The 18,663-nt window shown below is 42.4% G+C and overlaps 1 protein-coding gene across 1 annotated transcript in view; it reads left to right on the plus strand.

Moving 5' to 3' along the window:
- nav2a (neuron navigator 2a) overlaps nt 1–18,663 on the plus strand; it is a 76,114-nt gene that overhangs the window by 47,170 nt on the left and 10,281 nt on the right. Inside the window, exons 14-15 of the mRNA XM_030759013.1 lie at nt 86–809; nt 1,916–1,968. Of these exons, the coding sequence (XP_030614873.1) occupies nt 86–809; nt 1,916–1,968 (777 nt within the window). The remainder of the gene's footprint in view (nt 1–85; nt 810–1,915; nt 1,969–18,663) is intronic.

The following is an 18,663-nucleotide window of genomic DNA, read 5'->3' on the forward strand; positions in this document are numbered from 1 at the left end:
AAAAAAAAATGTCTTCAGTGATCTGAAATCATGTAACCATAACGCCAGCAAACCCTACTGATGTCTCACTCTGTATGTCCCACAGGTAAGACCGATGATGTTAAGGTATCAGAAAAAGGACGTCGCTCTCCTCGTTCTAACGGCCTTCACCGCTCACCCTCGGACGCTGGGCGCAGTAGTGGCGATGAGGCAAAAAAACAGACGATTCCCACAAACCGCACACCAGCAGCAAACACACTAACGAACACTGCCTCAGACCTCCACACCCAAACTCACGCGCTGGCCTCACGAACCCCAACCAGCACCTTCGGCTTCAAGAAGCAAGGCCCTGGGATGGTAACGATGGTTACCGCCAGCGGTGCCACCATCACCAGTGGCTCAGCCACACTGGGGAAGATGCCTAAATCTGGGGCACGCTCACTGTCAGGTGGGCTGAAAGCTGGAGGGCAGGATGGAGGCACAGTGTTAGGACACCACGATGATGGTTTCCTCCCTATGAGCGCTCGCTCCACGCTACAGTACCGCAGCCTGCCAAGACCCCGCCGCTCCGGAGCGGCTGCCCGCAATGGGAACCGCTCCTCCACCAGCAGCATCGAAGCCGCCGTGCTTTCCGTCACCTCCCACGGAAAAAACTCAATCAGCATGGCCAAGGCCAATGGCTCAACAGGCCTGCTGGCCAATCAGACAGATCGGGAGAAAGGTGTCTCTGAGATCGACAACCTCAGGAGTGGAGTCGCAATGCAGAGTGGAGGAGCAGCAACTGTTCCTCTAACAGGAAGACAGCAGGTTTCTTCACCTACACTACGCAGGTGAGCGCACACAGACACACAAACCATCATTTATATTCTTAGTAATCCTGCAGACACAGTGACAGCCAAGTGCTGAGCCACACTGTGGGGCCCTCTTGTATGGGCTTGACTTTACCCGCATGCAGTACACACATAGGTACACTGAAGACCATTTAAAAAGACAGTAATCCTGCACTCACAGTAAATGATAAGTAGTGGTGAGTAAGGAACACGTGTGGACTTGTTACACAGTCTTTGAGAGGTTAAATCAGGCCATTGTGAATCAGGCCTTGAGCTCGGCTGATCAGCTGCCAAGCCTCAGCCTTGGTGGTGCGGGGGGTTAGGGTGTGGCGCAGGGTAATGGGAGCCGAGTCTTACCTCACTGCTCTGCCCTCATTAATGTGAGGGAGTGATAACCCTTCAAAGAGACTGTGCTGCTATTATCGCCCACCACGGCTCCAGTCACCACTGCCTGCCATTTAACTCTAACCAGAGATTATTGTAGAAAGAGGAGAGAGTTGTGCGTGTGTGTGTGTATGTGTGTGTGTGCTGGCCTTGCCTCACATTTGAACTTTTGTGTTTCGGAGTTTAAAAGAATACAGTTGAATCATCAACAAACGGCAGCACTTTAAAATCAGTTTGTTCCTCCATTTAATGCTTTAAAGCTGGACAGTCCCACACTAGGCTAGGCAATTAATCTAATCTTAGTTTTAATTATATTTCAGCTTTCAGTGATTGCGTGATTGTTTCAATGATTGATTTTAGCTTCTGTTAAAGATCAAGGTCACTCCAGCGCAAAAGTGTATTTTATCCCTTTCTGCCACAGCCGCCGTGGCAGGAAAGGAGCAGTTTAGTTTATTGATTTATTCATCTGTTTATTAAAGCATTTTTGTATTCAGTGAATCCATGATGCTTCAAGAGTAAACCGTGTGAAATAATCATGATCTCAATACAGACTCAAACATAAAGAATGACATTGTCTTCTTACAGAAATCCAAATCATGTGATATGTGAGGCAGTGTTACCTGTGAATCTGTTGATTACAAATACAAGATTGCACCTTTGATTGCCGCCCCTACTACAAGCTCCACTTAACAGCTTTTATGCCACTTCCTTATTTACCACAGGTTATTTGGTGGGAAACCCAGTAAACAGGCGCCGGTGACCACAGCTGAAAACATGAAGAACTCTACTGTTATCTCCAACCCCCATGCTACCATGAACCATGTGGCTACGGTGCTACAGTCCCCCGACGGAGGGCTGGTGTGCATGGACAGCGAAACCAGCAGCCACCTGTTTGGAGGCCGGGCACTAGGATCAGGGACAGGAACACTGGGCAGCGAGCAGGTGAGCAGGACATAAATAGTGGCGAGAGCGGAGCTGCATGTCAGTGGATGTTGAGTATGCACCTATTACAGTCATCAGGGAGTTTCTGAAGATTAGATTAATTATAGTGCATAAAGTTTTATGCACTATAGGGTGTTTTTGTTTATTCTGTTCTGATTTTTAAAGTCATTAATTTTAGGTTCTTTTTTTTTTTTACCTTTAATATCAGTGAATTAGTGAACCACAGTGAGGCTGGTTTACTTTTACATGTGTCAAGGGAGCAGCCACTTATTCATCAGCTGCACTTTTACTTTTAGCTGTAGTGTCCTCCAGCTGTTTACCACCTTTTAGTTACCATAAAAAGAGAGAAATTATGTTGTTTGGTTTTGTGGTCTATTTTGAACTTAAATTTTAAGAGTTTTTTTGCTTTGCTTGTTTTTTTTAAACATTCTAACATTCTGTAACTGAGGTCTAATCAGAAAAATTTTGCCAGCAAATTGAGGGTTTAAGAATAAGTGTTTGTTTAGAAATTAATGGTCTACAAAGGGTTCAAATAGTTTCAAAGTTTATTTATTAGGATAAGCCTCTTGAGAAGTACCATCTGGTTTTGAAGGCAGTCCGAAAACCAGAAGACTCGTATAATCCCTTCTCCATGAGGCTGACATTAGTGGATCATCGTCGATCATGGATCATGTGACCTATGGATTGCAATGAAATTTGGCACAGCCGTCCATCTGGTCTTTAGCGCTAACGCTGCACCTACTGCACGTGTTAGCTTTGTGATTTCTGGTCAACAGCCAAACAGGCAGGTCGGCTTTGGCTTTAAGATTAAAAATGATTATGTGCCTCTGAGCTTAGCAGTGATTAAGGTGTGTATGTGTTAAGCACATGGGAAATGTTTGTAGACCTACTACCAAGGCTTTGGCAGGGACAGAGGGATGATTTTTGTTCTCACCTTACTAATGCCACAAGTGTGGTAATTTCCACAAACTGCTATTAAGTGTGTTCAGTACGAGTACAAATAGGTAATGCATGCACTTGTTGAACTGTGTAGAAATGTGTGAGCATGCTCAGTCTTGAACTCTCCATCGTGCTCACACATGATTCATAAGGTTTAATCAGACTAGTTGTGAGTCATGAAACGACACACTTTGTCATTGTTTTCAGTCTTTACAGCGGGCAGGAGTCCAGAGTCAGTTTTCCTAATGAATATAGATCCTGAGAAAACTAGAAAATGTAGTATATTTATAAGGAATGCAACTAACATGTTTTTCTTATTGATGTTTTCATTGTTGATCATTTTATTTTTGTAAACAATTGAAAAATGTGTTTTTAAAAATATCTCTTTGCTTTTCTAACAGGTATAGCATTGTCTTAGGCCAAAATGGGCTACTCAGTAAAAATATAGCTAACACAGTGGAGCTTTTAGCTGTTAAGCAGCTGGATACTAGTTTGTAGAGATCAAAAATAAACCTGGAAGAAGGTGAATATTAATCCCCCACCCCTCCCCATCAAGTTAGGGTTAACTAAGGCTAACCCATCAGGCCAGAAACATGGCTCCAAATGAAAAATAATCTTACTCCATGACTGCTAGATGTGTAAATCTGCGAGTGTTTGCTAAGCTGACTATGTCAGTGGATTTTTGATCACCCTCAGGCCTCCAGCCCCGGTTCAGTCTACTCCTCCACGGGCCCCTCCAACAGCCTGACATGGGGAACCACCCTCAGCAGCTCGTCCGTCCAGAGCAGGGAGAGCACCCTGGGTGGGCACGGTGGAACAGGAAGTGTGGGCTTCCCATCTGTCAGCAGCATGCACACAAGCACCGAGTCCATCGACATGAGCCTAGGCAGCGCCGGAGGAGGAGGCGGCGGCCATGGGCCGACCCACAGGGAGGACACCCTGTCCGCCCTTGGTCGCACCAGTAGCGTCAAGACAGGCATGTCTGAAAGGTTAGGACACACGAAAAAACATTCATAAGTATATTTGCAGTGAACTCTGACCTCAGTAAACACTTTCCTAATGAGTTTTTGCTGTTAGTCACTAGTTCTGATGTTCTTTTTTGTACATTATGGTCACCGTTACAGTCAAAAAGGAAAAAAGTGGGGTAGTTATGTCATGAGCTTACAGTGTCCCTCAGTTTCTCAGTCAGAGCTACCCCACATTATAACACCTGCTTTCTAAAAGATATTGTACTTGCCTAGTTAAAAGGACATTTAGACCTTAATTGTAATAAAACACTGCAGCTCTCGGTCGTTTATTTTAATGTTCCTTAAAAAGATCTTTTTACTGAAGTTATTGAATGGCCACTGTAGCTGCAGACAGCAGTTGATGGGTAATTAAAAATACAGACATTATGTAAAATCGGCATAAGCAAAGAACTGTTACCCAATGAAGCAAATAAAAGGCTCCTTACATATTAATCTGTAAGCCAAATAAAAATGTATAGTATAATTGATGCATTATAACTATACATTTTTGTGAGCACTTGAAGTTTTCGTACTTTGCAGGACTTTTGTCTCTGATGGTGTTATTTTATTTTCCGATATATTGTTTATGAATCCAGAATCAAGATGGTGCATAAAGCATTCATCGCGGTGAGGTGTCACCTCTTGTTTGCCATTCTGTCTGCGCTGGAACAGCGAAACAGAATCCCATGGCATCCTCAGCTGATTATACAGCAATTGTGGTCATTGTAGCAGATTCCATCCTGACAGGTTGACGCTGTAATGTGACAGGAATGTCACAGATGAAACTTAATAACACCTGGAGTGGAAGCTCTGAGGCGGTGACATCACCCTCATCCTCGCCGGGTTTTCTTATTAGCTTCATTGGCGAAGAATCATGCAGTTGATCTCTGTTCTTAAAGGATTTCTTCATTTGCGTTCAAATTCTAAATCTTTCTTTCTCTGTGTCTGTTGTGCGTTTTCCTTCCTGTCTTCCATCAGTCCCCTCTCCTCCCCCTCTGCTAGCCCTATATTCAGCCGAAACACCCTACCTCGGAGGCAGGACAGGTAAAATGTGTCTGTATGCAGTGTTAGGCTTCTGGTGAAACAGCTGTGGATTTTTTTTCCTACTAAACCACCACCTGCTTTCACACAGAGATCACCATGAATAACCCCAGAGAGTCCCTCTGTGTGGTAGTTCAGTTTTATTTTGTGGTTTTAGTTTGAAACATGTGGCTCTGTGTGGTGGTATTTTTTAAGACCTTATTAGCGCCTGTATGGATGGTTATGTGTCAGAGTGTGTTTGTGAGGTTGACTGTGTGGATGTTGGCAGCTTCACTGTTTTTGTTAAGCGGTCCCCTTGTAGTCTGTATGACTGTTTGCTTATCGCCACCTTGTGGTTGAGTACAGAGATACCAGCACGAGCTTAGGTTGTTTATATTTGAGTTTTCACTGCAAAAAATGTCAATCTGAGATCAATATTTTTTAATATTTCTGAGTCTTTAAACTTTTTTTTCCATAGAAAACCTAAAAAATTAGTCAAATTAATTAAAAAATACATCTTTCAGATTTTTTCTATGGTAAAGAAATTTATCATGTGTCAACAAGTTAAAACAAGGTGTCTTTGTTTCAGTGACTCAAAGGGAAAATGGATGTTTTTTTGCAGTCTGGAAGTTTTATTATTTGGTAGTTCTTGAGAGATGCAGCCACACATTGTTTCCTTGCCTCCTTGCTTCCTTTGTTTTCCTCTTCTGAAGTGTTTCTCTCCCACAGCGGGCCACACTGTGGTAGAAACACTCTGCCTAAGAAGGGACTCAGGTACTGAATTCACTCCCCGCTGGACACGTTGCACTTTCGCACACTGGTTCACCGAGTTGTCTTCTGTCTTTCTTTTGTTGTTCTGCGTCCATATTCACTCTTCGAGGCTTGTTTTCACGCTTTTTACGAATGCTTTTTTTTTTCTTTTTTCTTTTTTTTTTAAATTAGCACTTGGCACATGTGTTGTTGTGTTGTGCTTCTGTGGAGAAGCATGTCGCGTGGTCCTCGTGTAGATCTATCACTGTGCTACGCTGCAGCAGACTTGATTTGGGGCTCAAATTTTCTCTGGCTTCTGTTCTGCTTCCTTCTGCCAGTTTGTGTTTCTCACAGCTGAAAGTCAGTCTATGTTGGCACATTGTTGTGTTAAATTGTTTTAGCATCTGATTCATTTGTTGCTAAATTCAAGCCATTAATCAGGTTGCTTAAGCAAAAAAAAATAAATAAAAAATCATCTCACCGATTGTGAAATATGTGGAAAAAATCCAAACTGAGATTAAGTCGTCCTGTAAAAACACAGACCTCCTCACTGTTACTTTGACCGGTTTTCTTTGACTTGCTGTAGGTATGGTCCATCACCACAGCTGCGAGGCCACGAGGAGGCCCGTGACTGGCTGCGCTCCCACTCCACCAGTGGGCTGCAGGACTCAGCCAGCAACTCTCCGTTCTCCCCTGGCTCCAGCCTCACCTCTCCTTCTGGAACGCGCTTCATTTTTGGACAGCTCGGTACGTCTCCACAAGCCACAAAAAAGACCAGCTGTGTATATTTAGCTTGAAGCAAAATCAAACATTTCTGAATTTGCTACTTCACCTATATTGGAATCAAGCAAAAACTGCAATAAATAAATAAATAATTCTACTGGTTTAGGGTTTGTGATGCACATAAGGCTCTTTTATGCTACTACTTCATACTAGAAATATTATTGATCATTCAGTTTAGTTATTTATCCAGCAAAAAGTTTCCACAGCAGCACCCATTTTATTATCTTAGGATTGTAAGATGTTACCTTTGAACTCTGGTGATCATTTTATACATTTTATAGAATTGGCATTAAATCTCAAATTTATATCAGACTGACCTTTAAAAATGCCATGTATCATTTCCACAGCATCAAGCCCGACCTCATCAGCTCAGATTAACCTTGCTGCTCTGCGCAACAACAGCCTGACCAATCAGGATGCCCCTTTTGACCCTTGCAGTGACAACCGTCTGAGAAACTCCTGCATGTCGCTTGACGAGAAGACTCGCACTATGAGCAGATCGGGATCCTTCAGGGATGGCTTCGAAGAAGGTAGGAGGAGACGGGAGAGAGATGGATGTGGTGGTTTGGGGAATATTCAGTGGCTCTGTGTGAGTCCCGGGCCTTGTGTCTTCTTCAGATGTTTGGTAAAATCTGTAATTAATGTTTCAAAGCATTCACAGTATTGTTCTTCTCCAAAATCGATTTTTTTTTTCTTCCGTATGTTTTTTGGTTGTTAATAACTTCAGCTTCTTCTGGAGTTTTATGCTGTTACTTTTCTTGTTTGTAACTTTTATAATTTTTAAAATATTAAGCTTTTTCTTATTTTTTTTTTTTTGTGCCCCTTTCAAATGAATGGGGAAATCTTCAAATCCTCTTCAAACCCACTCTACTTTGAAATGTAACAACTTCAGCATACTTTCAGCTAGAGACGCCATTCGAGCTTTAAAACAAAGCCAAGACTTTGAACTATTCACTTATTACTCGGTTTGTTGACCATGTGTCTCTCAACCCTGACAAATGTAAACTTTTTAAACTGTGAGGCTTCAAGCAGAGGGAGTACCTCCAACTCCTCCATCAAGCTCCATAGTAATTTTAGGGAGGAGTAATTTTAGTTTTACAGGTCAGTCACTGTTTAGAGCGGGTCATTGTAGCGCTCACAGTTCAAAAATTAATGTGATAGGAGCTACAGTTTTTGATTCAGAAGCAGTTGTTCGACAGGTGCGCCGAGGCAAATTTAACAGATATTTGCCCCAAAGTGACTGCATTTCAGCAGTTAGGCAGCGCACCTGGCAGCTGTTTTCAATTGGAACATTGAAATGTGCGGGAGCATTCTGATTGGCTGATATACTTTATACTGGCCTATCTGCCTAGCAACTGATGTAGCAACCAACCTACTAACCAGCCTAGCAACCGGCCTATCTGCCTAGAAACAGACCTAGCAACCAACCTAGTAACTGGCCTAGCAACAGACCTAGCAACTGGCCTAGTAACAGACCTAACAACCGGCTTATCGGCCTAGCAACTGCCCTGGTAACCAACCTACCAGCCAGCCTAGCAACCGACCGAGCAACCTGCCTAGCAACCGGCCTAGCAACCGGCCTAGCAACCGGCCTAGCAACCAACCTAGCAACCGGCCAAGCAACCGACCTTGTAACCAACCTAGCAACTGGTCTAGCAACCAACCTATCTGTCTAGCAACCAACCTAGTAACCAACCTTGCAACCAACCTAGCAACCAGCCTATCTGCCTAGCAATTGACCTAGCTACTGTCCTAGCAACTGGCCTAGCAACCTGCCTAGCAACCAGCCTATTAACCGACCTAGCAACCGACCTTTCTGCCTAGCAACCGGCCTAGCAACGACCTATCTGCCTATCGACCAACCTAGTAACCATCCTAGCAACCAGCCTATCTGTCTAGCAACCGAGGTAGCAACCGACATAGCAACCAACAACGAGGCAATAAAACAAAAAGAAGTGAGGTTGTCAAACAAAAAAAGAAAAAAAAAAAGAAGAAAATAAATAGTTAGGCAGTGCACCTGGCAACTGTTTTCAATTGGCAGATTTAAATGTGTAGGAGCATTCTGATTGGCCGATTTAAACTGATTAGTGGATTTGTCTTTAGCGTGCAGGTGGTTCAAAGCTGGGCTGTTTGTCTCAGTTGATGGTCAGTTAACTCAAACAGGGAGACACAGACACAGCAGTCAGTGATACACATACGCGCGTGCACACACACACACACACATAAACACACAGTTTTCAGCACTTCTGCAGTTCACCTTGCAGCTTTGGGCAGCTGTTTTCAGTTGGTAATCGGTTAAACTGAGTTCAATTTAGCTACTTTGTTGACAATTTCAGCTGCTTTGCATTTAAAATTCTTTTTATGTCTTTTTCAGCTGGTTAAGCTCTTTCAGCAAATAAAGTTTCAGCATTTCTTTCAGCTTTCAGCATTCACATTTTCTTCTGGAAATGCTTTTTCTAGTTAGGTGTAATCCTTTTCCAAGACTTGCATGCCCCCATCCCTCTGTGACTGTGAAGCCTCACCTTCCTTATTTTCACATCCTCATGCCAAAAGAATTATTATTCCATTTGTTTAGAGAACATTAGGGGAGATTACAACCCCTCCTCAAAGAAAAGCACTTTATCCTCTTAGAAATCCATAATCAGCTTTGGTTCGGCTTTGTTTTTTTCATATGCTTGTTTATTGGGAAAAGTACCCAGCAGTGCTTTTCCCACCGGCGGGCAGACTCCCCACTCGGGAGAGGTTTCCCTGCTGGAGCCTCCCCAATCCTCAGAGCCATAGAAACAGCACTTTGATTTAGAGGAAAAACAAGAAAACGGGAGAGAGAATGAAGCATAGTATTGTGTTCTCTCGATGGGAAAAACCCAGCGTTCAGTGATGGTAAAACAGCAGTTTGCTGTGGACTTAGATTATAAACACTTAGTGCCACTATAAGATATGAAATACTTTTGCATGTTAAAAAATTATCTAGTGAGGAAAACAGCAGATTTAAACTCCTTTCAAATTGGTCAAAGTCATCCTGGGAGGTTTGGGTTATAAGAGAATGATGTAAAACTTGAAGCTGGAGACTGGTTTCACACCCAGCGGTGTAAAGAAATCCAAAGGCACGGTCTGTCAGCAGTTTAGAACGGCAAAGATATAGTTAGACATCAAATCCAGTAACACTTTTGTTTTATGGCAAACAGCCGCATATATGTGTTCTTCAGGAAATATGTTCAGGCTAAACTCCAAACTGAAAGTTTTTTTTTTTTTTTATTTCATTTTTTTTTTTTAATAAAACAAACTCTGATAAACATCCTTGTTCGATCTCAGATGTGTTCGTGGTTTCGAGTTTCACCACGAACACTGTTACATTTTAAAGCACACACTCTTTCTTTTGCTAAGAGAATCAGATCACTGTCAGCGTACTCTGCAGCCCAAATGAAAAGCTGTCTTAATTTTTGAAGTCACGTACACCTGATGTTTTATAAAATGGAGGAAATCATGTGCGTGCACAGTTATACGGCTGCAGACGTATTATTATGACGCTGCCGTACCTGCCGCAGCTCTTTCCAGCTCCACGGGTTTGTCCTCTCTTTTAGAGGTGGAGATAATTACAGGGTTCACGGCGAGGTGTGAGGAATATGTGGTTACATTCAGGATTACTCAGGCATAACTTTCTCTGTCTCCTAAAACCCCCTTTGTGCTTGTGTGTTGGGTCGCAGCGTGCAGGCCTGCAAGATACGAGTACATGTGTGCTTATGTGTGCATGTTGCTCTAGCGTAGAGTTACCTGACTGTTCTTTGAGTGACAGGGCAAAAGTCACATTATACTCAAAACACTTTGGCGGACCTGTCCTTTTTAAGCGCAGCACCACTATACAGTTTCACTTCATCCCCTCCTCAAAAAAACCCTCCCCATTTTGTCATTGTATATCTTGACCCTCTTCCTGTATCTGCAGGCTAAAACAGACTGAGCTTTTGCACTCCTAAATCCTTCAGAGCTAACAATGTCCTGTATGAAGCAACTTCTGTGAATAATGGATGCTAGATAGAAAAAGATAGAAACTAATAACCAAGTTCTAAACCAAAGAGCAGTAAAATCTAAATGTTCTCCTTTTTAATGTGGCTTCCAGCGCACCTTACTGTGTAGATCAGGGGTCATCAACTACATTTGTCCAAGGGCCAGAATTTTTCTCGGCAGACGCTCCAGATGCTCTTGTAAAGTAAAATAAGATTAATATTGCATCCTAAGTAATATATTATCATGTTATATATATCAGTTTTCCTTTCCAATTTATACTATTTTTAATGATGGGATGTGCAAGTGTTGCACTTACATAATTTTCTCTGTTATGCTGGCAGTTGTTATCTATGCACAGTCTATGATAAACTTGTCTTGATGATCTTGAGCAACATAGGGGACACCAGAGTGGTCAGGATTTGTTGGTGAGCCCGATTAAACAGATGCTGCACTTAGATTACAACCAGCGCATCACACCCTTGGAGGCTCTTCGTTATCCCTTCTTCGACCCCGTCCTCCAGAGACCCTTGCATTGACATAGAGAACACAGAAGACCAAAGCCACGTTCTCTCTCAGCAGCCGGGTCGAGCAATCCTTTGAATAACCAAATCTGCATGGGATGGAGTGCAAGCTACTGGCAGGATTAATATCATATATGTCCATGTTTAAATTGAAATAACTTTATTAATAAAAATATGTGCATGCGTATGAATATGTAAAGAAGTATATTTGGTTGTTTAAAAACAGATGTTGAATTCATGTGTTTACTTTTGTTGGCTTGTCTCAAGGCAACATACTGCAGTTAGACCACTTTTCTAAAGGTAATCATCATACTATAGTGATGTTGTATGTTTGTATATTCCCTATCCCTGTTGGGGTAGTGATTTTCGGGGTTTCCTTTAGCTGAAATGAAGTGGATTCAATCCTGATAAAACTCGATTAAAACTAAAGTTTCCAAAAAAAAAAATCACTGGGATGAGCAGGAGCCAATGCGAGGCCGAATGCTAGACTGCAAAAATCTCATAGCATTTGCCATGGCACACAATAAACAAGGAATCACACACATACAGACAAAGACAAGACACAATCAATAACAGAAATAAGACAAGGATACACACAGAGGGGGGAAAAAGAGAAGAAAGAAGAAAAGAAAAGGAAAGAGAGAAACAAAGAGACAGGGACTGATGCAGAGACAGGAAGAGAAGAAGAGCAAGACAAAGAGCAGGTGCCTCATATAAACTGAGGATGCTAACTCTGCCCACTTGCCTTTTGACCCCTCTCAATTTGCATAGTGTTTTCCCCTGAAACCTGATCACAGACCAATAACTTCTGGACGAACTGCCAACTACGTTCTCACGTGTGCTAAAAATACACATCACTGAAGTACCCCACGCTTTGTGACAAATCTGAGAGGCATAGTAAATGATGGCTCCTCCTCCAATTAAGAGTTTGCTATACCACCACTTTTAGACAGAACTGACTTAATTAGAATTTATTCCCATAATAATTCAACACAAGTTGGTCCACTGAGTCATGCTTCAGGGGGGGCAGTAAAATAAAGCATAATACGAGGTGATACAATGTCATGTGAACCAAAATGTCTGCCTTGGTGAGACTGAGGCCTCATGCATAATATGAGAGTAAAAATAACAGGCTTCAATGTATGTGTAGGTTCTCAGTCATCCAGGTCATAGTGGTCTCTGGAGGTGGGGCTATGCCCACTGGGGTTTAAATACCTGGGTCTCTCTACCTTTTGGTTTGAGAACTGAAGCCTTTTGGATGAGAGGTGAAGCATCTTCAAGAAACAAAAAAAGTCACCAGTCGCCCTTTATTCAAGCTCCAGAAACAACAGGGCTCAATCTTAAACTACTAACCTAAAGTATACAGTGTTCATTAATCCAGGTTATTAATGATTGCAACAAACAAATTTTAACAAAGGTTTTTCTTTGGCTATAGTTTTGGGCTCCAGAGTGCTGTTCTGTCATTGAACTAAAGTGCAGAATGAAGTTCAGTGCATTTATTTACAGCGATGAAACAACAAAAAGTTGTCTCAGTTGAATTATGCAAAGCAGTTACAGAGGTTCGAGGCCTCCAATGAAAACTGGTCCAAAGTCTCCACAAAACTACCAATAAATAACCAATAAAACTTGATTCTTCACACAATCCCTCACCAGGATTTTCTCCCTCAAGTTACTCACAAGCATGAGCTCTGGGTCTCCAGCAGAGAAGGGAACAGAAGTTCAGTAGAGATCACAGAACACAGGCAGGCAAACATGCAGATTCAGAAGAGCCAGTTCCCCTAACTACTGTCGTTGGATCCGCTTCCTCCAGCTTAAACAGGGAGCCACTGATCTCATAACTTCTCACGGGGGTGTTAAACATCCCAGGCAGAGTTGGCATCCTGTACTTAAGTAGAAGTACAGATATTTGTGTTAAAAAAAAATACTCTGGGGAAAGCTGAAGTACTGACTCAACCTCTTTAATCAAGTAAAAGGGAAAAAGTACAGACTCTGAAATGTACTCAAAGTAAGGGGTCATTCACAATCATCAACATTTTCCAAAGTGTACAAGTGGCTACCAGTGTTGCCAACTTAACGACTTTTCAGACCCCCCCCCCCCCAAAAGAGCACCTTTTTTTTCTCCAAAAAGCGACTAGTGACAAATTTAATGACTTTTTCCGGTGACATCAGCAACTTTTGGAGAGTTCCAGTGGTAGGCCGGTGTTGTGCCAAAAGTGATCATCTGTCAGAAAGTGATTTCCAGTATTTGCCAAAAAATTATTGGTTGTATTTAAATTGTTGTAGATTAATTTTTGGCCGGAAATCTGTGAAACATGTGTCAAACATATCTCTCATGAATGATATTACGTCATTTTGCGTGAGAAACAACAGTCCTGTCCCAAGGTAGAAGCTGCAGTCACTTCTTGGCAGTGACTTTCATATATTCTTTATTAATGAGGGTAAAAACTATCACTGACCTTAAAAATGTCAATGGCAAAAGGGCTGCAGAAATTGCAACAAATATAACATTACAGTTCTATAAAGAGAAGCCAAAAATGACTGGCTTGATTATAATGTAGATACAGTAATGCAGAGTCATAAATGCACCACAGTCTATTTACCGATATAAGCAAAGATGATGCATTAAAAAAACATCGGAAGTCACTTTTTTTGGCAAAACACCGTAAACCTGAAAACGCTGCTGTCGCCATGTTTTGTGTACATACAGCGCTCATACTGCATCTCTTTGTACGGTTTCGCTTCACCTGGACCTCGATTCGTCCTTTGAGACAGCCAACAGCAAGTTTTCTTACACAAAAGTTGGCAACAGTGCCGGCTGCCGATCACCACATTACACACAAATATATAAGCCAGCATAGATGAAACTATGCCAGGAACATGTAGAATTAATGTACATATCTTCTGAATAAAATCCATCATCGTTTTCTGCGGTTTACTGTGTATGGTTTCCATTTTTGATTCGGCGATTTTGGAACAATATTTCCACTTCTTGCTGAATTTATCTCCGGCGGCTTTGACTGCTTTCCACACCTGCTGCTCCGCACTCACAGCTTGTTCCTGTCTAAAAATCATCTGTAGAGCTTCTTTTTGTGAGGCCATATCCCTGCACACCACACAGTAGTGCAGTGGTGTACTAGTGAACGAGAGTGGATGCCTCGGGCATTGGCGGTCAGGCAGCAGTGCTCAATTTACACAGTCCTGACCGACATTTTCTAACGTTGGGTGTTAAAAAGAAAAAGAAATTAAAACTTTATTTGCTATTATTTTCAACTAACGAAATCAAGCTCAAAGTGAGTCACCTGTGAACTCACATCTCATAGTTATGAGGCTATTTATTGAACTAATAAATCTGCTGGGATCAGCACAACTGCGCTGTGTGGTTGATGACATCACCCTGTTGATCCTCTCACAGTCGGGACACAGTGCTGGCGTCGTTTCCCTGCCTCTGATGTGTGATTACCAGTTGAGTCATTATTGCGCCACAGTTCGGCTGTATCATGTAGGAGTTTTTAATCCCTGCAGTCATTATGTCATTATGTGGAGGTGGGCCGTCAGTTAATCGGTTAATGCACGCAGGAGGAACCGGGAGGAGCCGAGCTGGGTGGGCAGCATCGGAGACGGGTGGGTGGTTAGTGAGGGGAGTGTGGGAGGTCTGCTGATAAAGTAACGTGTGTGCAGACGTACTTTCTAATCACTGCTTTTCCTTTTTGTCTCTTCAGTTCATGGATCATCTCTGTCTCTGGTCTCCAGCACATCTTCCATTTACTCCACGGTGAGTTCAGAAACTGTCAAGTTAAAGTGAGTTAATCAGGGCTGAATATGTGGGGGGGATTCTTACTGAATCCGAGTGAATAAAAATTGCATTTCAATAATGATACAACATTGAAGCAATGCATTTATAGATACATAAAACAAAAGCATCTCTGTATAGCTACTGCTGAAAACAACATCAGAAAAGTGTTGTGTGGTGGAGAGACTGCACTGTTCAAAATCTCCTTTTAGACAGTTTTTGGAAAGCAGCAGGTATTGCAGCAGCTCCACAATGCACGTGGGAACTGGAGAAACCAGTTTGTTCTTTTGTCAGTGTCGTTATGATATACTGAGTGTTTGAATTGGCGAATTTACCCTCTAATCCATACAGATATCTGATTTAAAGGTCCCATGAGAAATCGCCCTGTTTGAAGTCATACTGGCAAACTTGGGACAGCCCACACGCCTGCACTGTAGCCAGTCAGAGTGCTTCACAGTGTAGCTCCTCCTCCTTGTGCTGGTTTCCTCACTTGGGCAGGTGTAGCAAAGAAACTCTCAGACACTGGCTGGTCCTTTGAGCTAAAGAGTCAAAGGTTTGAAATCACAGAGGAGAAGAGACTGGAAACAAAATGATGGCGACTTTATCCTTGACAGGCACTGTCACATCCTGGAAGCAGACGGTAGGGCATGAGAAGAGTCAGGACTGTAGGGTACAGGAAGGCTTCAGTGTGTATCTGTTGGAGTATTTAGTAAAACTGCAGGTCAAATCTACAATTATGTTGAACTTAGTGTACCAATATATTCACATTACTTTTTTCTTAGTGTAGATTATGAGGTAATGCTTGAATTCTGAGATGTCGACTCCTCTGCAATTTAGTTTTAAGGTCTGTAGGTTAGAAACCGCACCGATATGAAAGCAGTTTATTTTTAAATAATTTCTATTTTTTGCTGGTCTTAAATAAAAGCGTGTAAATATTTTTCTTATTTATGTTTGAATTTGAAGAGCTTATATATCAGCACAGACAAAATACATGATGTGTTTTGTCTGTGTTTCCAAGACAGACTGCTGTTTGTGTATCTAGGATCAGCCTGTCGTGTGTGTGTGTGTGTGTGTGTAATTGACAGCTCTGTTAGGGTGTGTGGACAGATGCTACTTTGTAACCCACATGCCACAAAACAGATGTGCTCACGCACATACAGATACATTAGACTGATGAAACCTGTTGTGCTGCTAAGTGGAGCCACATGAAAAATCATCAGTTATCAGCTGCTCTGCTCGGTTTCATCTGTAACAACGTAGCCACGTGTTCAAGCTCCCCGCTGAAAGATTGCGGATGAAACCGCAGTCTTGTAAACTCATTATAACCTTTAAAGGCTTTATATTAAAATACTCTTGTAGCATAGTCTGATCAAGATTTGTAGAAAACATTTAAAGGCATTTGCTATGTCGCAGTCATTGGTTGGAAGCGGTGTAAGAAGACTTGATACTCATTCAGCTCAGCTAGGTCACTTCTGATAATCCAACAATCAACTGACCCCGTGCTAAGAGAAATCTTTCCACTGCTGTGTGTTTACGTATAAACGTGGGTGTTGCGTGCTTCACTGTTTTGGTGAACGGCAGCAGGGTGTGTTGTGTTCGTGCGAGCGTTTGTTTTGCATGCTCTCACTCTGTACATATTTGACTACCTGTCTTTCCTTACTATTGTTCTGTGTACAGCCTGTCAAGACAATGAGTCTCTCTCACACACACGCGCGCACACACACACACACACACACGCACATGCCTTTAGGAGGATTTCTCTACTTTCCAGACGTATTACTCCAGACAATATGCCGGTACTCCACAGGTTATAAAGCTCATCTCCATGGAGTTAATAAATCAAATAAGAGTGCGGTCTGACCTCCGGCAGTTTGAACTGCTCTGCGTTTTAATTAAAGCCCGTCTGAATCCAGGCAGTGTGCCCTCTAATGGTTTTCTCGTCTTCTGCTGTTTGTTTTACAGAATGAGGAAAAGTCTCAGTCGGAGGTAAGCATCAGCCCGCCCACAGCACCTCTTTAATTTTCCGTGTGCAGTGGCTGGACTTGTTGGAACACGGGGATCTTTTCAGGGTTGCATCTGGATACACATGTAACTGTATTGTGACTGACCTCGTAACAAGCTCTTGTTCCTCTGAACACCTGTGTGTGCTCATTTATGCTTTTGCCATTTCATCTCCTAACCTGAACATATCAGAGTTCAAATCTGGGAGCCTCCCTCATTTGTTGCTGGATGCATTTATGTGTTTAGCATTGCATGCTTTCACAGAGCATGTATGTACACACATATATATGTATGTATGTATGCTTTTGTCTTTATGCCGTTTGATGTCATCCTCAGATCCGCAAGCTGCGCCGGGAGCTGGATGCCTCCCAGGAAAAGGTTTCCGCCTTAACAACACAGCTGAGTGCCAATGTAAGGCAACAAGCACTTCAAAACACACAAGCACACTCCTTAAGAACCTTTTTGAAAATTGCAGGGGACTAAAAACCTTTTTTTTTTTTCATAGGTCATGCTAATTAAGCCATTTTATATCGAATAACTTCATATATGATCAGCCCTAAATGCTTTTTTCCCCCAAAATCCTGGCAAATTCAGAGCAGATAAGTAAGTGCTGAATTTGTTGAACTTGCTTTAACAAGGTTGCATAGATCACATGTAATCAATATGTCATGACCTGAAGCAGATACTTTTAAAAATGACGGCATTTTGACAAATTCCCAAACGTTTCCCAAACACAGGCGGAAACGCTTATTGGGACTGAATGAAAAGCTCCTACAGAGCACTTTCCTCTCTGGAGGTATAATTTTACAACTGGCAAAACAATCAGGAAATCTCTTTAAGCATCTCTAGACACGATCACTTCTGCCAGCCCCCCCCACCCCCCTTCTGTATTGCACAAGTCCTGCCATGCTCAGCTTGTAATCTCCAGTCTGAATGGGTGCTCGCTAGCGTTTTCACTGTGGATTAGAGATATGGAGGCGAGGCAAAGGTGTTAGATTACAGCAGAGTGTCAAGTCCCGGCACACTGCTGAGGGATTGTCCCAGATGTGGACTGAAGATTTATAGCTGATGACGCCTGGATACTCAAAGTGCGCACGAGTGTTGAAAGATAAACAGACAGGAGTTGGCATTGGGGAGGTGGGCTTTGTTCAAATGTGATTATACGCATGATGAATTATCTGAACACACCTTGAAGCGCTGGAGGCTGAGAATCTAAGAGCATTTTCTGCTGTAAAAATTCACGACTTGAATCACATGTCAGTCAGCACTGTGCTCAACTCTCTCATACATTTCTACAGGCCTCTGCAGAACGTTTATATTCAAAGCCCCGAATATAATAGTGAAGGATGAGCATGCGCGCCCATGTTTAACCGTTTAAAGCAACATAATGATCAGTGTCGCTCTATTTTATCTGTTTGAACACAGTCCTATCTTATCACTTTCTCAGGAGGTTGTGCAAATTATTTCTTACTCTGTTTGGGTAAAAAAAAAAAAAAAATCACCTCTGAGTTTGACCAAACATGGGCCGTCTGTGGCCTTGAATAAACTAAGCCCCAAGGACTATTTTTGGAACAGTCTGGTCTCAGTTGTATTCATGTGCCACGTCCAGGGGATGATAATTTACCGCAGGATATTTATTATCTAGCATAATTATTTGGGTTTGGTCATGTTTTCATTTTGGTGTGAGGCTGGACTGACTAACGTGTTTAGGCTTT

The sequence above is a fragment of the Archocentrus centrarchus genome, chromosome 3 (assembly GCF_007364275.1).
Source record: "Archocentrus centrarchus isolate MPI-CPG fArcCen1 chromosome 3, fArcCen1, whole genome shotgun sequence".
NCBI classification, from domain to species: Eukaryota; Metazoa; Chordata; class Actinopteri; order Cichliformes; family Cichlidae; genus Archocentrus; species Archocentrus centrarchus.